The sequence below is a fragment of the Castor canadensis genome, chromosome 7, assembly GCF_047511655.1.
Source record: "Castor canadensis chromosome 7, mCasCan1.hap1v2, whole genome shotgun sequence".
Taxonomy (NCBI): Eukaryota; Metazoa; Chordata; class Mammalia; order Rodentia; family Castoridae; genus Castor; species Castor canadensis.
This window is the reverse complement of record NC_133392.1, coordinates 123,681,678-123,701,599: the sequence shown is the minus strand read 5'-3', so window position 1 is coordinate 123,701,599 and position 19,922 is coordinate 123,681,678. Positions and strand designations below refer to the sequence as shown.

At 36.6% G+C, this 19,922-nt stretch overlaps 1 protein-coding gene across 4 annotated transcripts in view; it reads right to left on the bottom strand.

The window, feature by feature from the left end:
• Agbl4 (AGBL carboxypeptidase 4) overlaps positions 1-18,838 on the bottom strand; it is a 1,287,504-nt gene extending 1,268,666 nt beyond the window's left edge. For all 4 annotated transcript variants that reach the window (XM_074080185.1, XM_074080183.1, XM_074080187.1 and 1 more), the window contains exon 1: positions 18,669-18,838. In XM_074080185.1, the coding sequence (XP_073936286.1) occupies positions 18,669-18,702 (34 nt within the window). In that variant the 5' untranslated portion in view covers positions 18,703-18,838. The remainder of the gene's footprint in view (positions 1-18,668) is intronic.
• Between the last annotated feature and the right edge of the window lie 1,084 nt (positions 18,839-19,922).

Here is a 19,922-nt window from a genome sequence, read left to right as displayed (position 1 = left end):
TCCTCGACTTTTCTTTTTTGGGAGACTCTTTATTGCTGCTTCAATTTCTTTTTGTGTTATAGATCTATTCAGGTGATTAATACCTTCTTGGTTCAGTTTTGGGTGGTTGTAAGTTTTTAGAAATCTGTCCATTTCTTCAAGATTTTCAAATTTATTAGAGTATAGGCTCTCAATGTAGTCTCTGATGATTTCCTGGATTTCCATGGTGTTTGTTGTTATCTCCCTTTTTGCAATTCTGATTTTACTGATTTGGGTTTTTTCTCTCCTCATTTTAGTCAGGTTTGCCAGGGGTTTGTCAATCTTATTAATTTTTCAAAGAACTAGATTTTTGTTTCATTGATTCTTTGTATGGTTTTTTTGGTTTCTATTTCATTGACTTCAGGCTTATTTTAATTATTTCTTTCTTTCTGCTTGTTTTGGGATTTGCTTGTTCTGATTTTTCTAGGAGTTTGAGCTGTAGTATTAGGTCATTGATTTGAGATCTTTCTGTCCTTTTAATATATGCACTCATGGCTATAAACTTTCCTCTTAGGACTGCCTTTGCTGTGTCCCACAGGTTCTGGTAGGTCATGTTTTCAGTTTCATAAACTTCCAGGAACCTTTTAAAAATTTTCTTTTATTTCATCAATGACCCATTTGTCATTGAGCAATGTGTTGTTCAGCTTCCAATTCTTTACATGTTTTTTACTGCTGTTTTTGTTGTTGATTTCTAGTTTTAATGCATTGTGTCAGAGAGAATGCATGGGACTATTTCTATTTTCTTATATTTGCTAAGCTTGCTTTGTGCCCTAAGATATGATCAATTTTTGAGAAGGTTCCATGGGCTGCTGAGAGGAATGTGTACTGTGCAGAGTTGGATGAAATATTCTGTAGACATCAGCTAGGTCCATTTGGTCTATGGTTTGGTTTAGTTCTAGAATTTCTTTATAGATTTTTTGTTTGGATGACCTATCTATTGGTGATAGGGGAGTATTAAGGTCTCCCACTATCACTATGTTAGAGTTTCTGTATGTTTTTAGGTCCTTCAGAGCATGTTTGATGAAATTGGGTGCATTGACATTGGGTGCATATAGGTTGATAATTGTTATTTCCTTTTGGTGTATTTCCCCTTTCATTAGTAAGGAGTGTCCTTCTTTATCTTATTTGATTAACATTAAGTTTGAAGTCTACTTTGTCGGAGATAAGTATGGCTACTCCTGCCTGGTTTTGGGGACCATTGGCTTGGTAAATCTTCTTCCAGCCTTCACTTTCAGCCAGTGCTTATTTCTGTCAATGAGGTGGGTCTCCTGTAGGCAGCACATTGTTGGATCTTCCTTTTTAATCCAGTTTGCCAGTCGGTGTCTTTTGATAGGGGAATTTAGTCCGTTAACATTCAGTGTTAGTATTGATAAATATGTGGTGATCCCTGTCATGTAGTTGTCTTTGTTGATTAAGAATTTGATTATGTGTAGCTGAAACAATGTTACTCTTTACTTTCTTGCCTTTTCTTCTCCTGTGGCTTGGTATTGCCTGCCCTTTCATGGTTTTGTTTGCTTTCATTATCTGAGTGAAGAATTCCTTGGAGAATATTTTGTAGTGGTAGCTTGGTGGTCATATATTGTTTTAATATCTGCTTATCATGGAAGACTTTTATTGTTCCATCTATTTTGAATGATAGTTTTGCTGGGTAAGGTATCCTAGGATTGAAGTTATTTTCATTCAGTGCCTTGACGATCTCACCCTATGCTCTTCTTGCTTTTAATGTTTCTTTTGCAAAGTCTGCTGTAATTTTGATGGGTTTACCTTTGTATGTTATTTGTTTTTTTCTCTCTTACAGCCTTCAATATTCTTTCTCTAGTCTCTGTATTGGTTGTTTTAATGATGATATGTCATGGGGAAGCTCTATTTTGGTCAGGTCTGTTCAGTGTTCTGGACGTTTCCTGTACCTGAATGGGCATAGTTTTCTCCAGGTTTGGGAAATTTTCTGTTATTATTTGTTGAATATATTACACATTCCTTTTGCTTGAACCTCTTCTCCTTCTTCAATGCCCATGATTCTCAGGTTTGGTCTTTTGATGGAGTCAGTGAGTTCCTGCATTTTCTTTTCACAGGTCTTGAGTTGTTTAACTAACAGTTTTCAGTTTTTCCTTTAATTGCCATTTCATCCTCAAGTTCTGAGATTCTGTCTTCTGTTTGTTCTATTCTGCTGGATTGGCCTTCCGTTTTGTTTTGCAGTTCTGTTTCGTTCTTTTTTCTGAGGTTTTCCATATTATGGGTTACTTCTTTAATATTGTCAATTTTTGCCCTTAATTCATTTATCTCTCTGCTTATGGTGATCTTTGTTTCAGTTTGGTGTTTTTTTAGGACTCCTATGATTTCATTTATTTGTTTCTGTGATTTCTGATATTCTGGAGTTTTGTCATCTTGGAATTTCTTGAGTGCCTCCTGTACATTTTGGTTGACCATATCTAGTAGCATCTCTATGAAATTCTCATTAATTACTTGTAGGATTTCTTCTTTCAGAGTGTTCTTGTGTTCTTCATTGGGTTTCTTGGTATAGTTTATCTTTGTTTTGTTGGAGTCTGGGTCTGGGTCTGGGTATCCATTTTCTTCATTTTTCTCTAAATCCTGTACTACTTTATTTTGGGGGGAAGAATGGTTTCCATCCCTTTTTATTCTTCCCATATTTCCACTAGGTACTTTTTCTGTCCCTGGACTATGTGTCATTTGGTATTAGCTGGGTTACAATATTAATAATAACAAAATTGTGAGAAGGATAAAAAAGAGAAAGAGAAGGGAAGATAAAAGGAAGAGAGAAGAGAGAAAAAAAGGAAAGAAAGAAATAAAGGGAAAAAAATTGGGAGAGATGGTGGGTGATCAAACAGCAAACCAGGCCGCCAAACCCTTAAAGGGAGGGAAAAAAAACACCAGTTCTGGAACAGTAGGATTGCAGGCTTAGTTGTTTTAGTTCTTTAGTATCCTGTCCAGTCTGTGAGTGTCTCTTAGGCATGCTTGGAGCCCTTAAGTGGCGGCGGAGCGGGAGCCTGGTGGAGCAGTTATCTGAGAAGCCTGTAGAGCTGGGGCGGCTCTGCACAGGGAGCAGGGTTCCTGGCAGGCTGGTGGATGCGGCTGTTTCGCACCAGGGTTGTGCCTGTCCCAGCAAGGCAGGGCTCCGGTTTTCCACACGGAGCTGGAGCCAGGCAGGGCCTGATGGGTGGGGTGGAGGTCTGGTCCTCCCTCGCGTGGCTGGGGCTCAGCAGGGTCTGAAGGGCAGTGGGCTGGGGGGGAGGGGCAGGTATCCTGGAGAGCTGTGGGACCGCCTCCAGGCTGGGGTTCATCACAGACTGGTGGCAGGGATCCCAGTGGTCGTGGATCCGGTGGCACAGTTGAGGGGCGTATATTCCAGCGTTGCGTGGGTCCGGGGGCTGGAGGCCGGTTCGGCTGAGGGATGGGTATCCCGCCATGTGTGGTTCTGGCGCGGGGCTGTGACCTGGCACAGCCTAAGGGGAGGAGAGCCCAGCAGACCGGAGCAGCAGCTCTGCAGACCTACAGGGTGGTGATTTGGCAGACCTGCTGTTGTTTTATTAGATCGTGGTGTGATGAAGCCTTCCATAATCTAAGTCTTTAGAGTGCAGTGTTTTTGGGGGGTCCCTGGAGCTTTACCTCAGTCAGGCATGTCTCCAGCTTCTCTGCAGGATCTCTGGGTCAGCGCATGAGGTCTGAGGCTCTGTCTCCATCGCTGTCTTGGATCTCTCTCCATACAAACCTTTCAATAATAATGCTTAAGGTCTCAATTCTCCAAACAAAAGACATAGAACACCAGGTTGGGCAGGTTGGATTAATAAAGATCTGCCCATTTGTTGACTACGAGCAAAATATCTCAATGAAAAGAAAAACATTGGCTTAGGGTGAAGTTACAGAAAAAGATTTTCCAAGTAACTAGGCCTTGAAAGCAGGCAGGAGTACCTATCCTCATATATGATAAAACAGACTCCAAGCCACAATTACCCAATGACAAAGAAGGGCACTTTATATTGATAAAGGGAACAATCCATCAAGAGGCGTTAACAATTATTGACATATAGGCACCAAATGTTGGTGCATCCAATTTCATTAAAAAAACACTAATAGACTTATAAGCACAGATAATACAGTAATAGTGAGAGATTTTCAATACTGCACTTAAACAATAGACAGGTCATCCCAACAAAAAAATCAACACAGAAACCTTATAATGAAATGATGATATAGACATAGACATCTACAGAATATTTCATCTAGCAGCTGTACAATACACATTCTTCTCAACAGTCCATGGAACTTTCTCCAAAATAGATATTATAGGACATAAAGCAAGTTTTAACAAATAAAAGCAAAATGAAACAAATAAAAACAAAATGAAATAACCCCCTGTATTCCATCAAACCACAATGATTGCTAGAAATCAATAGCAAAAAAAACCTACAGAAAATATTTAAACACATGGGAGACTGAACAATAAGCTGTTGAAAAACCAGTGGGTCATGAAAGAAATAAAGTGGAGAAATTAAAAAATTCCTGAAATCTAATTAAAATGAAAAAACAACTTACCTGACCCTTTGGATCCAGCAAAGGCAGTGCTAAGAGGAAAGTTTATAGCAAGAAGCACATACATCAAAAAATTTATTTCAGAGATTTCAAATAAATAACATAATAATGCAATTCAAGCTCCTAGGAAAACAAGGACAAGCCAAACTCAAAATTACTAAGGGGAAAGAAAAATAAATATTAAAGCAGAAATTATGAAAAGTAGACTAAAGAAAATACAAAGAGTCAAAGAAACAATAAGTTCATTCTTTGAAAAGATAAATAAGATTGATAAACATTTAGCCAAACTAACCAAAAGGAAGAGAAAGAAGACCAAAGTAATAAAATTAGAGATGAAAAAGGTGATATCACAGCAAATGCCAATGAAATTCATAGTATCATTAAGGAATACTTATAAAATTTATATTCTAATAAACTGGAAAATCTAGAAAAAACAGATAAATTACTAGATGGCATTTGAGCTACCAAAATTGAACCAAGAAGATATAAGCCACTTAAACTGATGTATAACAAGCAATGAGATTGAAGCAGTAATAAAGAGTCTCCAAAGAAAGAACTCAGGACCAGATGGACTCACTGTCAAATTCTACCAGAATTTTAAAGAACTAACTCCAATATCCCTCAAACTATTCCATAAAGTTGAAAAGGACAGACTACTATGAAATTCATTCTGTGAAACCAGTATTATCCTAATACCAAAACCCAATAAATACACAACAAAAAAGAAAATTATAGACCAATTTCCTAGGTGAACATATTCTCAATAAACTACTTGCAAACGGAATTCAACAGCTCATTACAAAGATCATACACCATGATCAAGTTGGTTTCCTTTGAAGGATATAAGGATGGTCAATGTGTAAATCAATAAACATAACATAACATATGAATCAAGGACAAAAATCACATGATCATTTCATTAAATGAAGAAAATGCCCTTCAAAAATTCAACATCTTCTCATGACAAAAGCTCTGAAGAAACTAGGAATAAAAGGCACATACATCAACATAATAAAGGCTATATATATGACAAACTTATAGCCAACATTGTACTTATTGGGGAAAGATTGAAACCATTTCTTCTAAAGTCAGGAACAAGACAAAGGTGCCCACTCTCCAATATTATTCAATAGAGCCAGAGCAAGAAGATAAGAGAAATAAATAAAAGGGATTTAACTGAGGAGGAAGAGCTCAAATTATGTTTATTTGAAGATGATATTATTCTATACCTAAAAGATAAAAAAATTCCTCAGCAATGCAGCAGGATTCAAAATTAACATTCAAAAATCAATAGCTTTTTTATATACCAAAAATGAACAGGCTGAGAAAGAAATCAGGAAAATAATTCCATTCATAAGTGCCTCAAAAAATACCTAAGAACAAACTTACTAAGACCTCTATGATGAATACTATAAAACATTGAAGAAAGAAATTGAAGAAGACACCAAAAGATGGAAAGACTTCTCATGTTCATGGATTGGCAAAATTGATGCTGTGAAAATGGCTAGACTACAAGCAATCTACAGGTTAAATGCAATTCCCATCCCAATCCCAGTGTTATTCTCCACAGAAATAGAAAAATCAGTTCTAAAATTCTTACAGAAACACAAAGCAAAAAGTAATCCTGAGCAAAAAAGAGCAACACTGGAGATATTACAATACTGAACTAAATTATATTACAAAGCCATAAAAACAAAAATACCATAGTACTAGCACAAAAATAGATACATAGACCAATGGAACAGAAGTTCCAGAAATAAGAACATTCAGCTACAGCCACGTGACTTTTTAAAAAAGAGTCCAAAATATACATTAGGGAAAAGACAGCCTCTTCCACAATTGTTGCAGAGAAAACTGAATATCCATACTTAAAAGACTGAAACTAGATCCCTATCTCTCAACCTGTATAAAAATCAATTCAAAATGGAACAAAGATTTTAATGTAAGAACTAAAACTTTGAAAATACTACAGGAAAACATAGACAAAATACTTGACAATATAGGGATAGGCCATTATTTTCTAAAAAAGACTCCAATTACCTAGGACATAAAAGCAAGAATTGACAAATAGGATTGCATCAAATTAAAAAGTTTCTGCACATGAAAGGAAACAATTACTAGAATAAAGAAATGACCAATAGAATGGAAGAAAATATTTTCCAGCTATTCATCAGATAAAGGACTAATACCTAGAGTATACAAAGAACTCAAAAAAACTAACACCAAAAGAACAAATAATCCAATTATTAAATGGGCAAATGAAATGAACAGACAGCTCTCAGAAGAAATAAAAATGGCAATAAATACATAAAGAAATGCTCAACATATTTAGCCATAAGGAAAATGCAAATCAAAACAACACTGAAATTCCATTTCACCCCAGCCAGAATGGCTATCATCAGTTAAACAAAACAAATACTGGCAAGGATGTGGGGAAAAAGGTACCCTCACGCACTATTGGTGGGAATACAAACTAGTGCAACCACTATGGAAACAAGTCTACCCTATGATCCTGCTACACCACTCTTGGACATATATTAAAGAAAATGTAAATCAACCTATGAGAGAGATACCTACATGCTCATATATATTGCAGCACTATTTACAATAACCATACTGTGGAATGAGCCTATGTGCTGCAATTGATGAATAGATAATGAAAATGTGGTACATATACACAATGAAGTATTATTCAGCCATAAAGAACAATGAAATTATGTCCTTTGCAGGAAAATGGAACGGGAGATCATCTTATCAAGTGAGATGAACCAAGCTCAAAAAGCCGAATATCACATATTTTGCTCATATGTGGAATCTAGACCTAAAATGATAATAATAAGAATAACAATAATGGAACATGAGTGTAAAAGAAGGACTGTCTTGGGGGAAGGAGAAAGAAGAGAGTACTGGGGGTGTGAATGAGATACATATATATATTTGTATATATGTATGTATACATATATATGAAGATAGCATAATAAAACCCACTCTATTCTATTTGAAAAAAGAGGATGTGGAAAGAAGGGCTAAGAGAGTATTAAAGAGGAAGTGAACTTGTTTAAAGTACACTGTTCACTATGGAATTATTGCAATGAAACCCCTTTGTACTATTTATGTATGCTAATAAAAAACATTAACTGGATATTCAAAATGAAGGAATTATTGTTACTTAATATATATATGTATGTATGTTGAGGGGATGGACACACATTTGAACATATGACTCTCAAAGACATATATTCTTTATATTTTAAAATAGCACAAATGCACATGGCATATTTAGAGTAATAAGAAGACCCTATGTAAGAGATAAAATTGGATAGTCTAAAAGTATGCCCTCTATAAAAGTAGAAGGAAGATCATAAATATACCTCTCTGGCAGGATTTTTCAACTTAGAATACCAGAAAAAATAACATATGTATAGTCTTTCATAAAGATGGTCTAAAACAGGGGTTGGAAATTTTAGGAGTTATGTAGGCAACATCAAATGAATGAGGCAAAATGAAAATAAAGAGTTAAGAAGAAAATAGGGAATGTTGGGGACTGTGTCATTTCAAACCACCTTTACCCCCTTCCAATGGTAGGACCTATCACTCAGTTCTAGCCAACAGTGAATGTGTAGAAACAAAGGCCTGCTTTCAACAACTATCCTGAGTTTTCAAAAGTCAGAAATTCATATTTTAGCATGAAATATCCCTATTTTAAAACAACTGCAATCAATCTAATTAATTCTTTGTTTATATGCTTCATGAGCCCAACAAAATATATCTGATAGCTTCATTCATCCTTGTGCCTCTGATTTACAGCCACTGACCTAAAAAAATTTAAATACAGCATGGTAAAATAAAATCAATTTTTCCATTTAGAAAACTTTTATTTTGTTAATAGCCACTGAGATGAAAGGAGAAAGATCACCTGATTCACTACCATCTTTGATGTTTTATTGCATAAGTAAATTATTGAAGGTTAGTTCTTTGTGGGCAGTTATAATCCCCAAACAAGGATTCACTAAACAAAGCTCTGCTAAATTAATTTCAAATACTAGTCCTATGTTTCATTTCGAGTAGTTGAATCAAATGGACCAAAAGTAATTCACTTTGTCTTTTGCTCATATATCCAGTTGGAAAAGTCAACTCCGAAATTGTGCTGGTTTTCTCAAATTTACTTCCCCTTCAGTCTGTTCTAGTTCTGACCATAGCAATTGTCCACAAAGGAATTTACTGTGGAAGACTGATGTATGAGACAGAAAAGGCTATCAAAGATCTTTCACTTTCTCAAGGACTAAAGAAGCTAATGTGGTAGAAAATGGGAAGTTCTACATACAACTCCAGTCAGACATTGACTGGCAGTAATTTGAGATGAATGAAACTTGCTTTTAATCTTATACAGAAAAGTGCAAATTTAATCTTGTACAGAAATGTGCAAAATTAAGAAAGATGTACAAATAATAACTGAACAGAAATAAGTATGTGATAAATATGCTACAAAGCAAGCTATATACTTAAACCATGTGACTTACTTTACTTTTCATGAAAAGCAATTTTCTTAGATTCTGAAAACTAAAATGAACAGAGAGTGGATTTTAAGGCCTGAGTTATCATTTTAACAGCTCTACAGTATTTACAAGGCAACCCTGATTTTTAAGAATTCCACATACATACATACTTTTAAAATTATATTTCCTTCCTGTTTCATCTCTTTGGCACTAAATATTCATAAATCTAAAGGTGGTTGGTGATAGTAAAGAACAACTACCTAAGGACCAGAGGCGAGAATAATAAAGAACGGAAGGAAGGAAGGGGCTGAGGATCTAGGGTTTATTCAGTAGGCCAGTATCTTTTATTCAACTAAAGCAAGACAGGAGTAGGTAAAGTCTACAGCAGAAAAATTCAGGAAAGCTAGAGTTTAAAAGTTTAGAGTTTGCCTAATTTCTAGTTTCTTTGAAAAAGAAAACAGATCAATACCTAAGAAGATAAAAAGCTTCAAAAAATAAAAATCAGCAATGTAACAATATTTAGCTTGCTAGGTCGGAAACAAAAGGAATTTATCATCTCAAAAATAAATCCACTCTTGAAAACTAATTGATCAACACTTCTAAACTATCAAAATATGTATTGTTCAGAGGAGACACCCTCAGGACAAGGGTGCTTTTGTCTCTTTAATGGCAAGAAAGTTCATTCACACAGTTTTTAAGTGGGTAATGTGTTTTCAAGGCAACTATTGATAACCTAAATGTGAAATGGTGTTAAAATCAGGTAACTAAAGGGAATCATATTTACTACATTTTATCAAAATCACATATACCTGAATGTAAAGTTTGCAGAGAACAAACTGAAACTACTTTGAAAGCAAGTATACACAAATGATAAAAATAAAATTAAAAAATGTTACCTAACTCCCTTTCCCCCAAGCAACAATGTCACCCCTGGGCTCACAAAGTGGTTCAGTTAGTCACAACATCCACTCTGTCATGGAGACATGCACTTCACCTAATAAACTGCGAGGGTGTGTACAATGCAGATAGTATCAAGCTTTCTTTAGCTACCTCATTAGATTAATTGATACATTTTATCCTTTGGGACATGCAAGGTTTATACATGTTTAAAGACCCTCTCTGACCATGTTGTTACTCCAGATGTTATAATAAAACAAATTTATAGATGTACAATATATAGATGGGACATTAGTGTCATAAATATATTTGGAAGAACTTAAGATAACTTTAATCAAAATAAAAAATATGATCCTATGCTATAATACTGTAACTCCTCATCTTATTAATGTCATTACCAGTATACCACTACAAAACTACCAGTGATTTTGAGAAAAGCTTTTCAACTTTTTGTAGCCTGAAAAAAATTGCTGTGAATGTTTTGAACTTTCCTATAAAAAACTGAAAGACTTCAATTTAGTTTAGGCTTATCAATATTGTGGGGGGTTTTTATTTGCATTTTAGTATGACATATATTATAGAGCTGGATAAGAAATCAAATCACTTAATAAAGTGGGTGGATAATTTTTATTCTTTTATCTAATGATAAAGAACACTTGCCCTGTGGTTCCTTTTACTTCAATTTGATGAAAACTATGTGTAGGGTTGGATTTAACTTTAGGAAAGCAACCTTTCCCTACAATTCTGAAGAGGGACTTATAATCGAGTTTACTCTTTTTATTAACTGATATACTGTGATTTAATAAGGTCCTAAGAAAGGAATTTTCCTTCCTTTGGATTTACATTTGCCAGTTTGGGACTAATTTTAAGTTGTGCTACAATGATTAGATCTTTTCTGTTATGGAAAATTTTTCATTGTGACTATATCAGAACATTTTTAATTGATTTTCTTTAATTAAGGAACTCTAGATAATTCAAGTATTGTATATATTTTAATTGAAATAGTGAAGAGATAATGTCCATTTTAAAGATGAAGAAAATGAGGCTTAAAGAAGCACTGGTATGCATTATATGTTAGAGTTAGAATTTTAAATATTGGTGTAATTCCAAAACCCATGCCCTATTTCTGAAGTCAAGCTGCCTAAAGAGACAGACACATTCAAGTAAGGTTTTAAATATGTGGGGCTTAACCAGAGTTTGCCAATTACACTTGTATCACAATCAACTATGATACTTTGTCAAATGTTTCATTTTTTTCTTCATATGTGCCTATGCCTTCAACTTCCAACTGCCTAAATTCAAATATTTAATCCTAAAATTTATAGATTAAAAAAGTCTTTATTCATTTTGTCCAAGCACTTAATGAACGCCCACTCTGTGACAAGCATGTGTAAGTTGCCACTTAAGTCCCTACTAGGCTTAGAATGAATTTACAAGATAAGAAACTTCATTAACACCACGATGAGAATAATTAGAAACAAATGTGCACTTTGTGTTTAAATGTTTGTTTGAAAAATAATGTATGTATTACCTCTTCTCTAACGAAGAAAAGTTTATTACCCTTAGTCTCACTGTGAGTCATGCCCTCCTATCAGTAATGAGATTTCACAGCCAGAAATAAAGACAGGAGGCAGAGTGGGTAGTCCTATCAGTATGAACTTTAGAGACTGGTTCTAGTCCTAGTTTTAGTGCTTGATTGTGTAGCCTTAGCCAAATCACTTAATCTTTCTGGACCTCAATTTCCTCATCTGTAAAGCTGAGATAATTATATCTCTTTACAGGGATTTTGACAAACTGAGAAAAGATATATGCAAAGAGTACATGAAAGAAAAGAGCAACTCTGCAAATGGCAAAAGATGAGCTTATTGAAGTAATTTTCTTTTTAAAGTCCATTTCTGCAATATTCAGTTACTCTACCCATTTTAGAACTATTTATTATGTTAATTTATTGAAGAGGGAATCAGAAATTAGATTATAGTTCTGGTTCCTCTTCTTGTTAGTTATATGACCCTTGGTCAGTAACTTAACATTTACACTCAGTATAAGACTCACAATTTATATTTCCCTTATTATATCCTTCTTGTGTCTTTTTTTCTGACAGGAGAGCAAGAATAGAAAGGATCTTAGCTTTGGAATCTGGAAGACCTGCTTTCCAGTAACATAAACCTGAATTAATCATTTAATTTTAATCTCTTGAACCCACATATGTAATCTTAGATTGTCTTACATTATTTCTTCAAGTCTATTGTGAAGCATAATGAGAGAAAGTATAAACAAAGTAAAGTACAAAGAAGATAAAAGTATAAGATAAGTATAAGATAACACAAATATCTTAGGGGCCTGTATTTGCTTTAGAAATGCTCTAGCACAGAGATGTTACATCAGCCATTTCGACCGAGTATTCCTACTTTTAAGATATCAGATTCTTAAAACAGAACCTCATAACTAAGGATTTCTTAACTTGAGTCTCACATTTTTTTGTTTTCGTTTTTGTTTTTGCAGTGCTGGGGGATTGAATCCAGGTCCTTGCACATGCTAGGCAAGTACTCTAACACTGAGCCACATCCCCAGCTACCAAGGATTTCTTCACTTTGAAATCATTTTCAAGTTTATGTGTCTTTGCACATAGTATACATTTTCATGGAGATAATTCATTGTTTTTCATCAGCTAGCCAAAGGGATCAATGATTCCATAACCAATAAGGGGAGAAAAGGCACATAGTCTTTAGCTCTATTAATAGGTGAGCAATTTTAGCAATGCTCTGAATGAGCTTTATCCTTTCACTTCCCAACTTTCCTATGCAAGTATTGCTTTCTCTGCTCTTCATTCTTCTCTCCATTCCCAATCCTTCCGCCTGGCACCTTCACTGGGCTAACTCCTCATCATTCAAGACTCAATTCTAGTGTCCCTTTCTCTAATAAGTCTCCTTAAACTACAACTACCACTTCCCCTAAGTTATTAGGGAGCTAATTTGTGGCCTCAGAATTCTGTATGCAACTCTACATTGCCTAGATGGTAATTTTCTAACTACACCTCCTCCACTAGCATGAGAACTACTTGAAAGCAGTGACTTTGTCTAATGCATCTCTGAATATCCAGATATTAGCACATGCTTAGAATATAGAAGGTATTTGGTATATTTCTGAATAAACAAGTAATTTTAAAATTAATAGCTCAATCCACAACAGAGCCATTTCTTCCACAGAACCATGATAAAGAGATTCATATATTACTTTTGAAATAAAGGCAAGCAAACTGTAATCATTGGTAGGTTGTTTTCTCCTGCTCCCTTTCCTTATAACATTGTTGAAAATATTTAGAAATTTACAATCTTATGAAGAAGTTTTCAATCCCAATCCCATGGGAATTTTAGAAGTCTTTTTGTATTTCCTTGTTCTATTTTCCTTTGGTTGACATGAAAGGACATTACTTTGAAAGGCAATAGTTCATACACACACACACACACACACACACACACACACACACACACACATAATCTTCCTTTAGAGTTTGAAAGAAATTTCCTTATGGGTTCTATTAAATAAATGGGGAATAAAAAAGCAAAGATTACCATATTCCCATATAGTTAGCACTATCAATGAATTATTGCAAGCTTTCACACTTATAATAATTTTTTATAATCAGAAACATTAAATTCATCTAAGAATAAAATTTTTCCTTAAGTCAGTATTAAATTTAATACCTACTCCATTGCTGAAATGTAACAACTAATAAACTACTCTGAAATTCGCATAAGATTGTTTTGGTCTTAAATGACTCAAAGATAAAACTGTGGATTTGTTAACAAATATGCAAAATACTGGCATTTTTCTGATCTTTTTGGTGCTACTGGGGTTCAAACTCAGGGCCTCATGCTTGCTAGGCAGGCATTCTACTGCTTGAGTCACTTGCCAGCTTCTTCTGACCTTTTTAACTTATGTCTATAATTCTCCAGTATCTCTCACTGAAAGAGACACTGAGCTAAGATGCTGAAACTGAAGTGAAATATAACCTTCACAGAAATATAGACAATAACAGATAAATACACATTCCCTTCAAAATTCAAATTCCAAAATTCTGAAATACTTAACTTTTGGCACCAAAGTTAATTCCATAGCAAAACCTAACCCCAATTGACATGAAGCTGTTTATGATTTATATTTACTTAGTGTGAATGTGATATTAAAGTGTTTGATTATAGGGTAGTGCCTCATATTATAATGGGGATCTTATGTAATTAACAGTATCTCTTATTATGTATTGCCTTTCCATTAAAAAAATTTGAATTCTGAATATATTTATGTACAATGCTGCCAGATAAGGCATGGTAGACCTGGATTTCCTCTTCCTTTAAAGGTGATTTTACTACTAAGTCACTAGGAAAAACTACACACACACACACACACACACACACACACACAAACCATTTTAAGGTATATGACAGTGCATTTTCCATACCTTATCCCTAATTCTCACCTTAAAAGTAGTTGCTATTGTCTTAATTTTATAAATAAGGAAAGTAAAACCAAAAAAGGCCTAACTATGTTTTCCCAACTACTAACACAAGATAATAAATAGCATTCTCATTTCTCAGGTTTTTTAATTTTTCAATATTCTATAGATATTTCAGAATCATATAGAGTTACTTTTTTTTTTCAGTACTGGGGATTCAACACTCAGGGTCTAGCAAAGCATTCTAACATCTGAGCCACACTCCCAGTCTTTTTAATTTTATTTGGCTTTTTCAGATAAGGACTCCCATTTTGCCCAGGCTGGCCTTGGACTGTGATCTTCCTACCTCTACCACCTTAATATCTGGGATTACAGGCATGAGCCACCAACCCGGGCATTTTAACAAATTGATTCATATCTAAAATTTCCACCATACATGGGTATCCACAAAAACAAAATATAGGAAAATAAGTTATTTATGAGGTAATTTTTTATGATAGTTGGAAAGCAGGGAGAAAAGGGAATAAGAAATTGATGCACGTGCAGATGCAATCCAGCTTGAGACAAGTATTACTACATTTAGTTAACTACAAGATTTTCTTTTTTCTTAGTATGTATTATTGTTAAATTGCTGGAGAAGAAGAAAAGTTCTGATGTTCATATGATCGTTTTAAAAGACAAGATTTAAAAGAAGAAACACTCTTTTGCAGTTCTGACCTTCCTACAGTTATCTGCATGCTTATTAAAAAAAAAAAAGGAATCCTAAGTGTCCTTTCATTCCTCCAAGAAATTCTTTAAAATCCACCCCACACAGAGTCAGGTTCCATGATACACAGTTCAGGTAACAATTCTTCAAAACTTGGTGTCTGCCTTTCTTACAATAGCAAAGAAATTATACCAATGAATAAAAAAGAAACTACCTTATATTTATCACTGAATGTTTAAGGCTTAATTTTACATGTAAAATGCATGCAATACACTTCAGGCTTCAAGTGAACAAAGAAAATAATATTTACTGGGTACTTCAAGTATATTATCTCTAATATTCACAACTATCCTATAACTATCAACCCCATTCTACAGATGAGAAAACTGAAGATCAGAAAAGTTGAACTCAAGGTCCACAACCAACAGGACATGAAAGCAATACTTATACAAGATTTGAGCCCCAGCTCTTTCCTCTTTACCTTGCTAGAATATATTTAAGTTCAGAATATTTCCTGTAGGTTGGGAACTTTCATCATAGCTATGATTTTTTTCAGTATGTAGAATATCACAATACAGACAGACATCCAAATAATGAATCTGAATAATACTAAAACAGCTTGAAAAAACACAATTTTACACTAATTTTGCAGATATTTAGAAAGTTGCTCAACTTCTCTGTGCCAAAACTTCTCTACATGCAAAACACAGATAATGTCTTAGAATCTATGAGACCAAAGTTATTAAAACATATTAAGCACGTAGTACAATACATGGCACAAAATAAAAACACTCCACAAATGCTAGCTCTTGTGATGATAACTTACCAAATGGCCATATTTTGTACCAGGTGACCCCAGCCAGCAATAGCTAGACACTTTATCCAAAGTCAATCCTAACACTACACTATGCTCTAGAGCTAAAAGATGATGAATGTCAATAAAATTCTCTATCTTGGAAATCTGAGTTTAAAAAGAAACAGATACTGAGACAGTGATTTAGAAGCCCTCATCAATTTTTCTCTCATCAAGGTTACCAATGATCTCCAATGCTAAATACAGTTTTTTACTCTGTATTTTACATCCCTTGACATCATTCAGTCTACTGAGCATTCCATTTATCTTGAAATACTCTTTTGGTTGTATTCCAATCTCTCTGGTTATAACTTCTCAGTCTCTTTGGAAGATACTGAAATATTTTTTGCAGCTATTTAACACTTCATCCTGGGCCTCTTCTTCGTCTAAGCAATTTCATCTATATCCAGGTCATCAGTAATTATCTCTATTCCAAAGTAATGCTTTCTATAACAATTCAACCTTTTCTTATAAATTTAACAGCTTTGTCAATGTCTGCACTTATATTGATGGCTTAAAGATATCTCAAACTTCATATATGCAAACAAAATTCATGATATTCCTTTTCAAACCTAACCAAGACACCTTTATTGCTCCCTGTCTCAGTAACGGCACCAACTATCCAGTTGCACAAGACAGAAAATGAGAAGTAGTTTTTTATACCTACTTCTCTCTTGCTTCACATTTCACTAATTCATTTCCTAAATACTTCTTAATTCGTTTCTTCATGTCCATTTTTACCTTCTATATACTGCCCTATATCTATCTTGTATCCTCTGTATCCAACATGACAGCCAGAATTACTTTTTCAATGATTCTAATCATGTCATATTCCCACTTAAAAGTTCTCAATGGTTTCCCATTATTCTCATAATTTATAACCAAAATTAATAACACAGCCTACAAAGAAATTACCACAAAATCTGGCTCCAGTCTAACTCCTTTTTCCACCCATTGTCCCATGTGTATCCATGCTTGTCTCCTTCCAGTTTCTTACACAGCATATCATGCTTCCACCTGCCTTGAGGTCTTTGCACATGGGTTTCTCTGCCTAAACCTCTCTTTGCTGTTCTCTTCAGTTACCCAATCCCTATCATTTTCAGCTAAAATATTACCTCCAGACAATATCAGTCACTCTATTATTCATTTATTTACTGAGAACATAGTCTACACTAGATTCAATTCAAGACATGTGGGATTGATAAGCAACATAAAGTCCTTGTGGAGTACACACGCTAGTAAAAGGAGACAGGCAATTAGTAATCAAAATAAGTAAAATAAATAGTAGATTCAAAGCCAATAAATGCTATGGGGGGAGGAAAAGTCCAAGGTAAGAGAATCAGGAATGAGGAGTTTCTAGTGCCTAATTTGGTATCTGTCATATAGTTATCATTTAATAAATATTTGTTGAGTGAATGAAAAAATAAAGGAATGAGTGTGTTCAATATGATAGAGCTAAAAGTATGAAATGAGTAGAGGAACTAATCTATGGAAGAAACAGAGATGTCATTAAAAGACAAATTATGAAGGGGCCTTGAGAGATAATGGTCCCTTGAATATAGTTTCCAGTTCATGAGCACACACACACACACACACACACACACACACACCAGAGCTGAAGCAATTCCATCGGGTCACTCTTGTAACCATAATCTGTAATACCTATTTAGAGCACATATACAAGGGTATGTATATCTATATCACTTTCCCCACCCACCACATACATTTCCCAAAGCCACTGATTTTCTAAACACACACTGATTTTGTCCCTTGTATCAAAGTTTCAGTTCTTCAGTCCTCAGCCCCTTTTATGAACAAATTCCCTTCCACATATACAGGATTATAAAAACCCTGCTTTCTTCTCTGACTCTGTAAGGCACTTTGGTCACTATCTCTCTAAGCTCAGTCAAACCCACAAGGGTCACCTCAGGAATAAAACCCCAGATCTCCCTTGTCAGACTCCTTGCCCCTTAAAAGCTACCTTCCACTCATAGAGATGTGGAGATGCACCCCTTCGTGATTATGAATGACCTTCAAGGTCCCATATGCACTCATACTCAGGCTGCAGCCTCTTTTAGTAGACTTCTAAAGGACTGGGGCTCTGGATGCTCCCTCAAGCCTCTTGTGTTTTTAAGGACTCATATGAAAATGTGTATACATTCTCTGTAACCAGGGGTGACCCTGAGGACCCTACACTTGCCCAAAACACAAGTACTCTGTGAAAACTTCCCTTCCCTTCCGTGGCACTGATACTGAAGTAACCCACCTTCCACCTACACCTGCCTCCCTCCAAATCATGCCCCTGTAGGGAGCCATCCAATGCTCCCACAGCGTTGTGAACACCCTCTCCATGATGCAGCCTATCCCGAGGATCAGCCCCCACCACAGGTGCCAGCAAGGTTAGGGTCCTGTGCCTTCCCTCTGATGCCAGCCCTTTCCTGGCCCATGCTCACTCGAGTGTACACACTCCCCTACACCCCTCCGCCAGCAGAACTTCAGGATACCTGCTGGCCACTCAAGAGGAATACACACCTCCCTTGACCCCTGACCCCGAGGTCACAGCGCCACCGCGCAAACACACAGGAGCGCCTGCCCGGGAACAGGGCCATGTCAAGTCCCCTCTTCCCCCCCCAACCCCCCCAGGCACAGGACAGCCGTGTAGTCTCAGCTTTTCCTTAATTGACCGCCCCCACAGACCTGCCTCAGGCACCGTCTGGCTCCGCTCCGCCATTTTCGTTGTCCTTCAGTCTCCGAGCCCACGCGAAAACTGCGGGGCAGTGGGAGCGGAAGGTGGGATCCGCGGGCTGACAGCAGCTCCCTCAGGAAGACGCCGCACGATGGTTGCCAGGGCAACCGGCGGCCGGCGCGCCAGCGGCCGGCGCGCGGCTGGGGGCGGAGGGCGGGGTCAGAGGGAGCGCGCGTCCAAGGCCCCGCCCCGCGGCGTGAGCGCCCTCCCGGCCGGGTGCCTGCGGGCAGGGACTGGGTTTTCGCTGCTTACCCGCAACCTTGTCACCGCGTCCTGGCAACTGAGCATGCTCAGCGGCCTTTGGCACTCGTGGGCCAGGTCTGCTAGGATGGCACTTTCAGGCCGCCCATGGAGGTCCTGGTGCTGACCACAAAGCCTGCTGGGTTGGCATTTCTGTGATTGGTGCTCACCTCTGCGGACTTGGGATAGGTTTCTTAATTTCCCAACGCTTCTTCTTCCCCCTGGCGTGTCTGGCCTTCCTGGAGGTTCTGGGTGACCTGTATTCAACTTAAAGGCTTTGACAACCAACTGTGTGCTAAGCACAATCCCTACACGCAGCGATCCCAAGGCGTCTGGTTCCTTATCCCTCTATAACTACACTAGACCCCAATCTAGAAAAGACTTCTTTTTTGCTGATGTATTTCTTAGTATGCCTGCGATGCACTTTCTGTGCCAGATTCTTCTAAGACCAAGCTGGAACCTTACCGTTTCCTGACCAGCTCTCTACTCCCACAGTTCCTCATGCATTTCTTCTGTCTCAATACTTAAAATTATGCACTATTTCCTTCTTTTTTCTCACTTGACTGGGAGCTCCATGATATCTGAAGTTTCTATCTTTGCATACTCTATAGGGACAGAATAATGCATAACACAAAGCAGATCTTAAGTAAATGTTTGCTGAATGAAAAATGATTCCTAAGTTCAGTACTGAACAATCCTACTGGTTTTATTGAGTACTTAATTTTCTAACTGGTACCTTCCTAAGGAGGCCCCTTTTTCTCAAGGAGCTAATAGAGAAGAACAGAGATAATGGATTTGATAAAGGTTACCTGTGTTCCAAGTGCTACCAGATCATGCAGATAGAATGCTAAACTGGTAGTGAGGGGAGAGGAAACGAAGAAAGTCTTCACAGGGAAGACCTTAGCTGAATCTTGAAGAATGCCTACGTGTCAATCAGGCCAAAGAGGGGAAAAGTGTGCCAGACA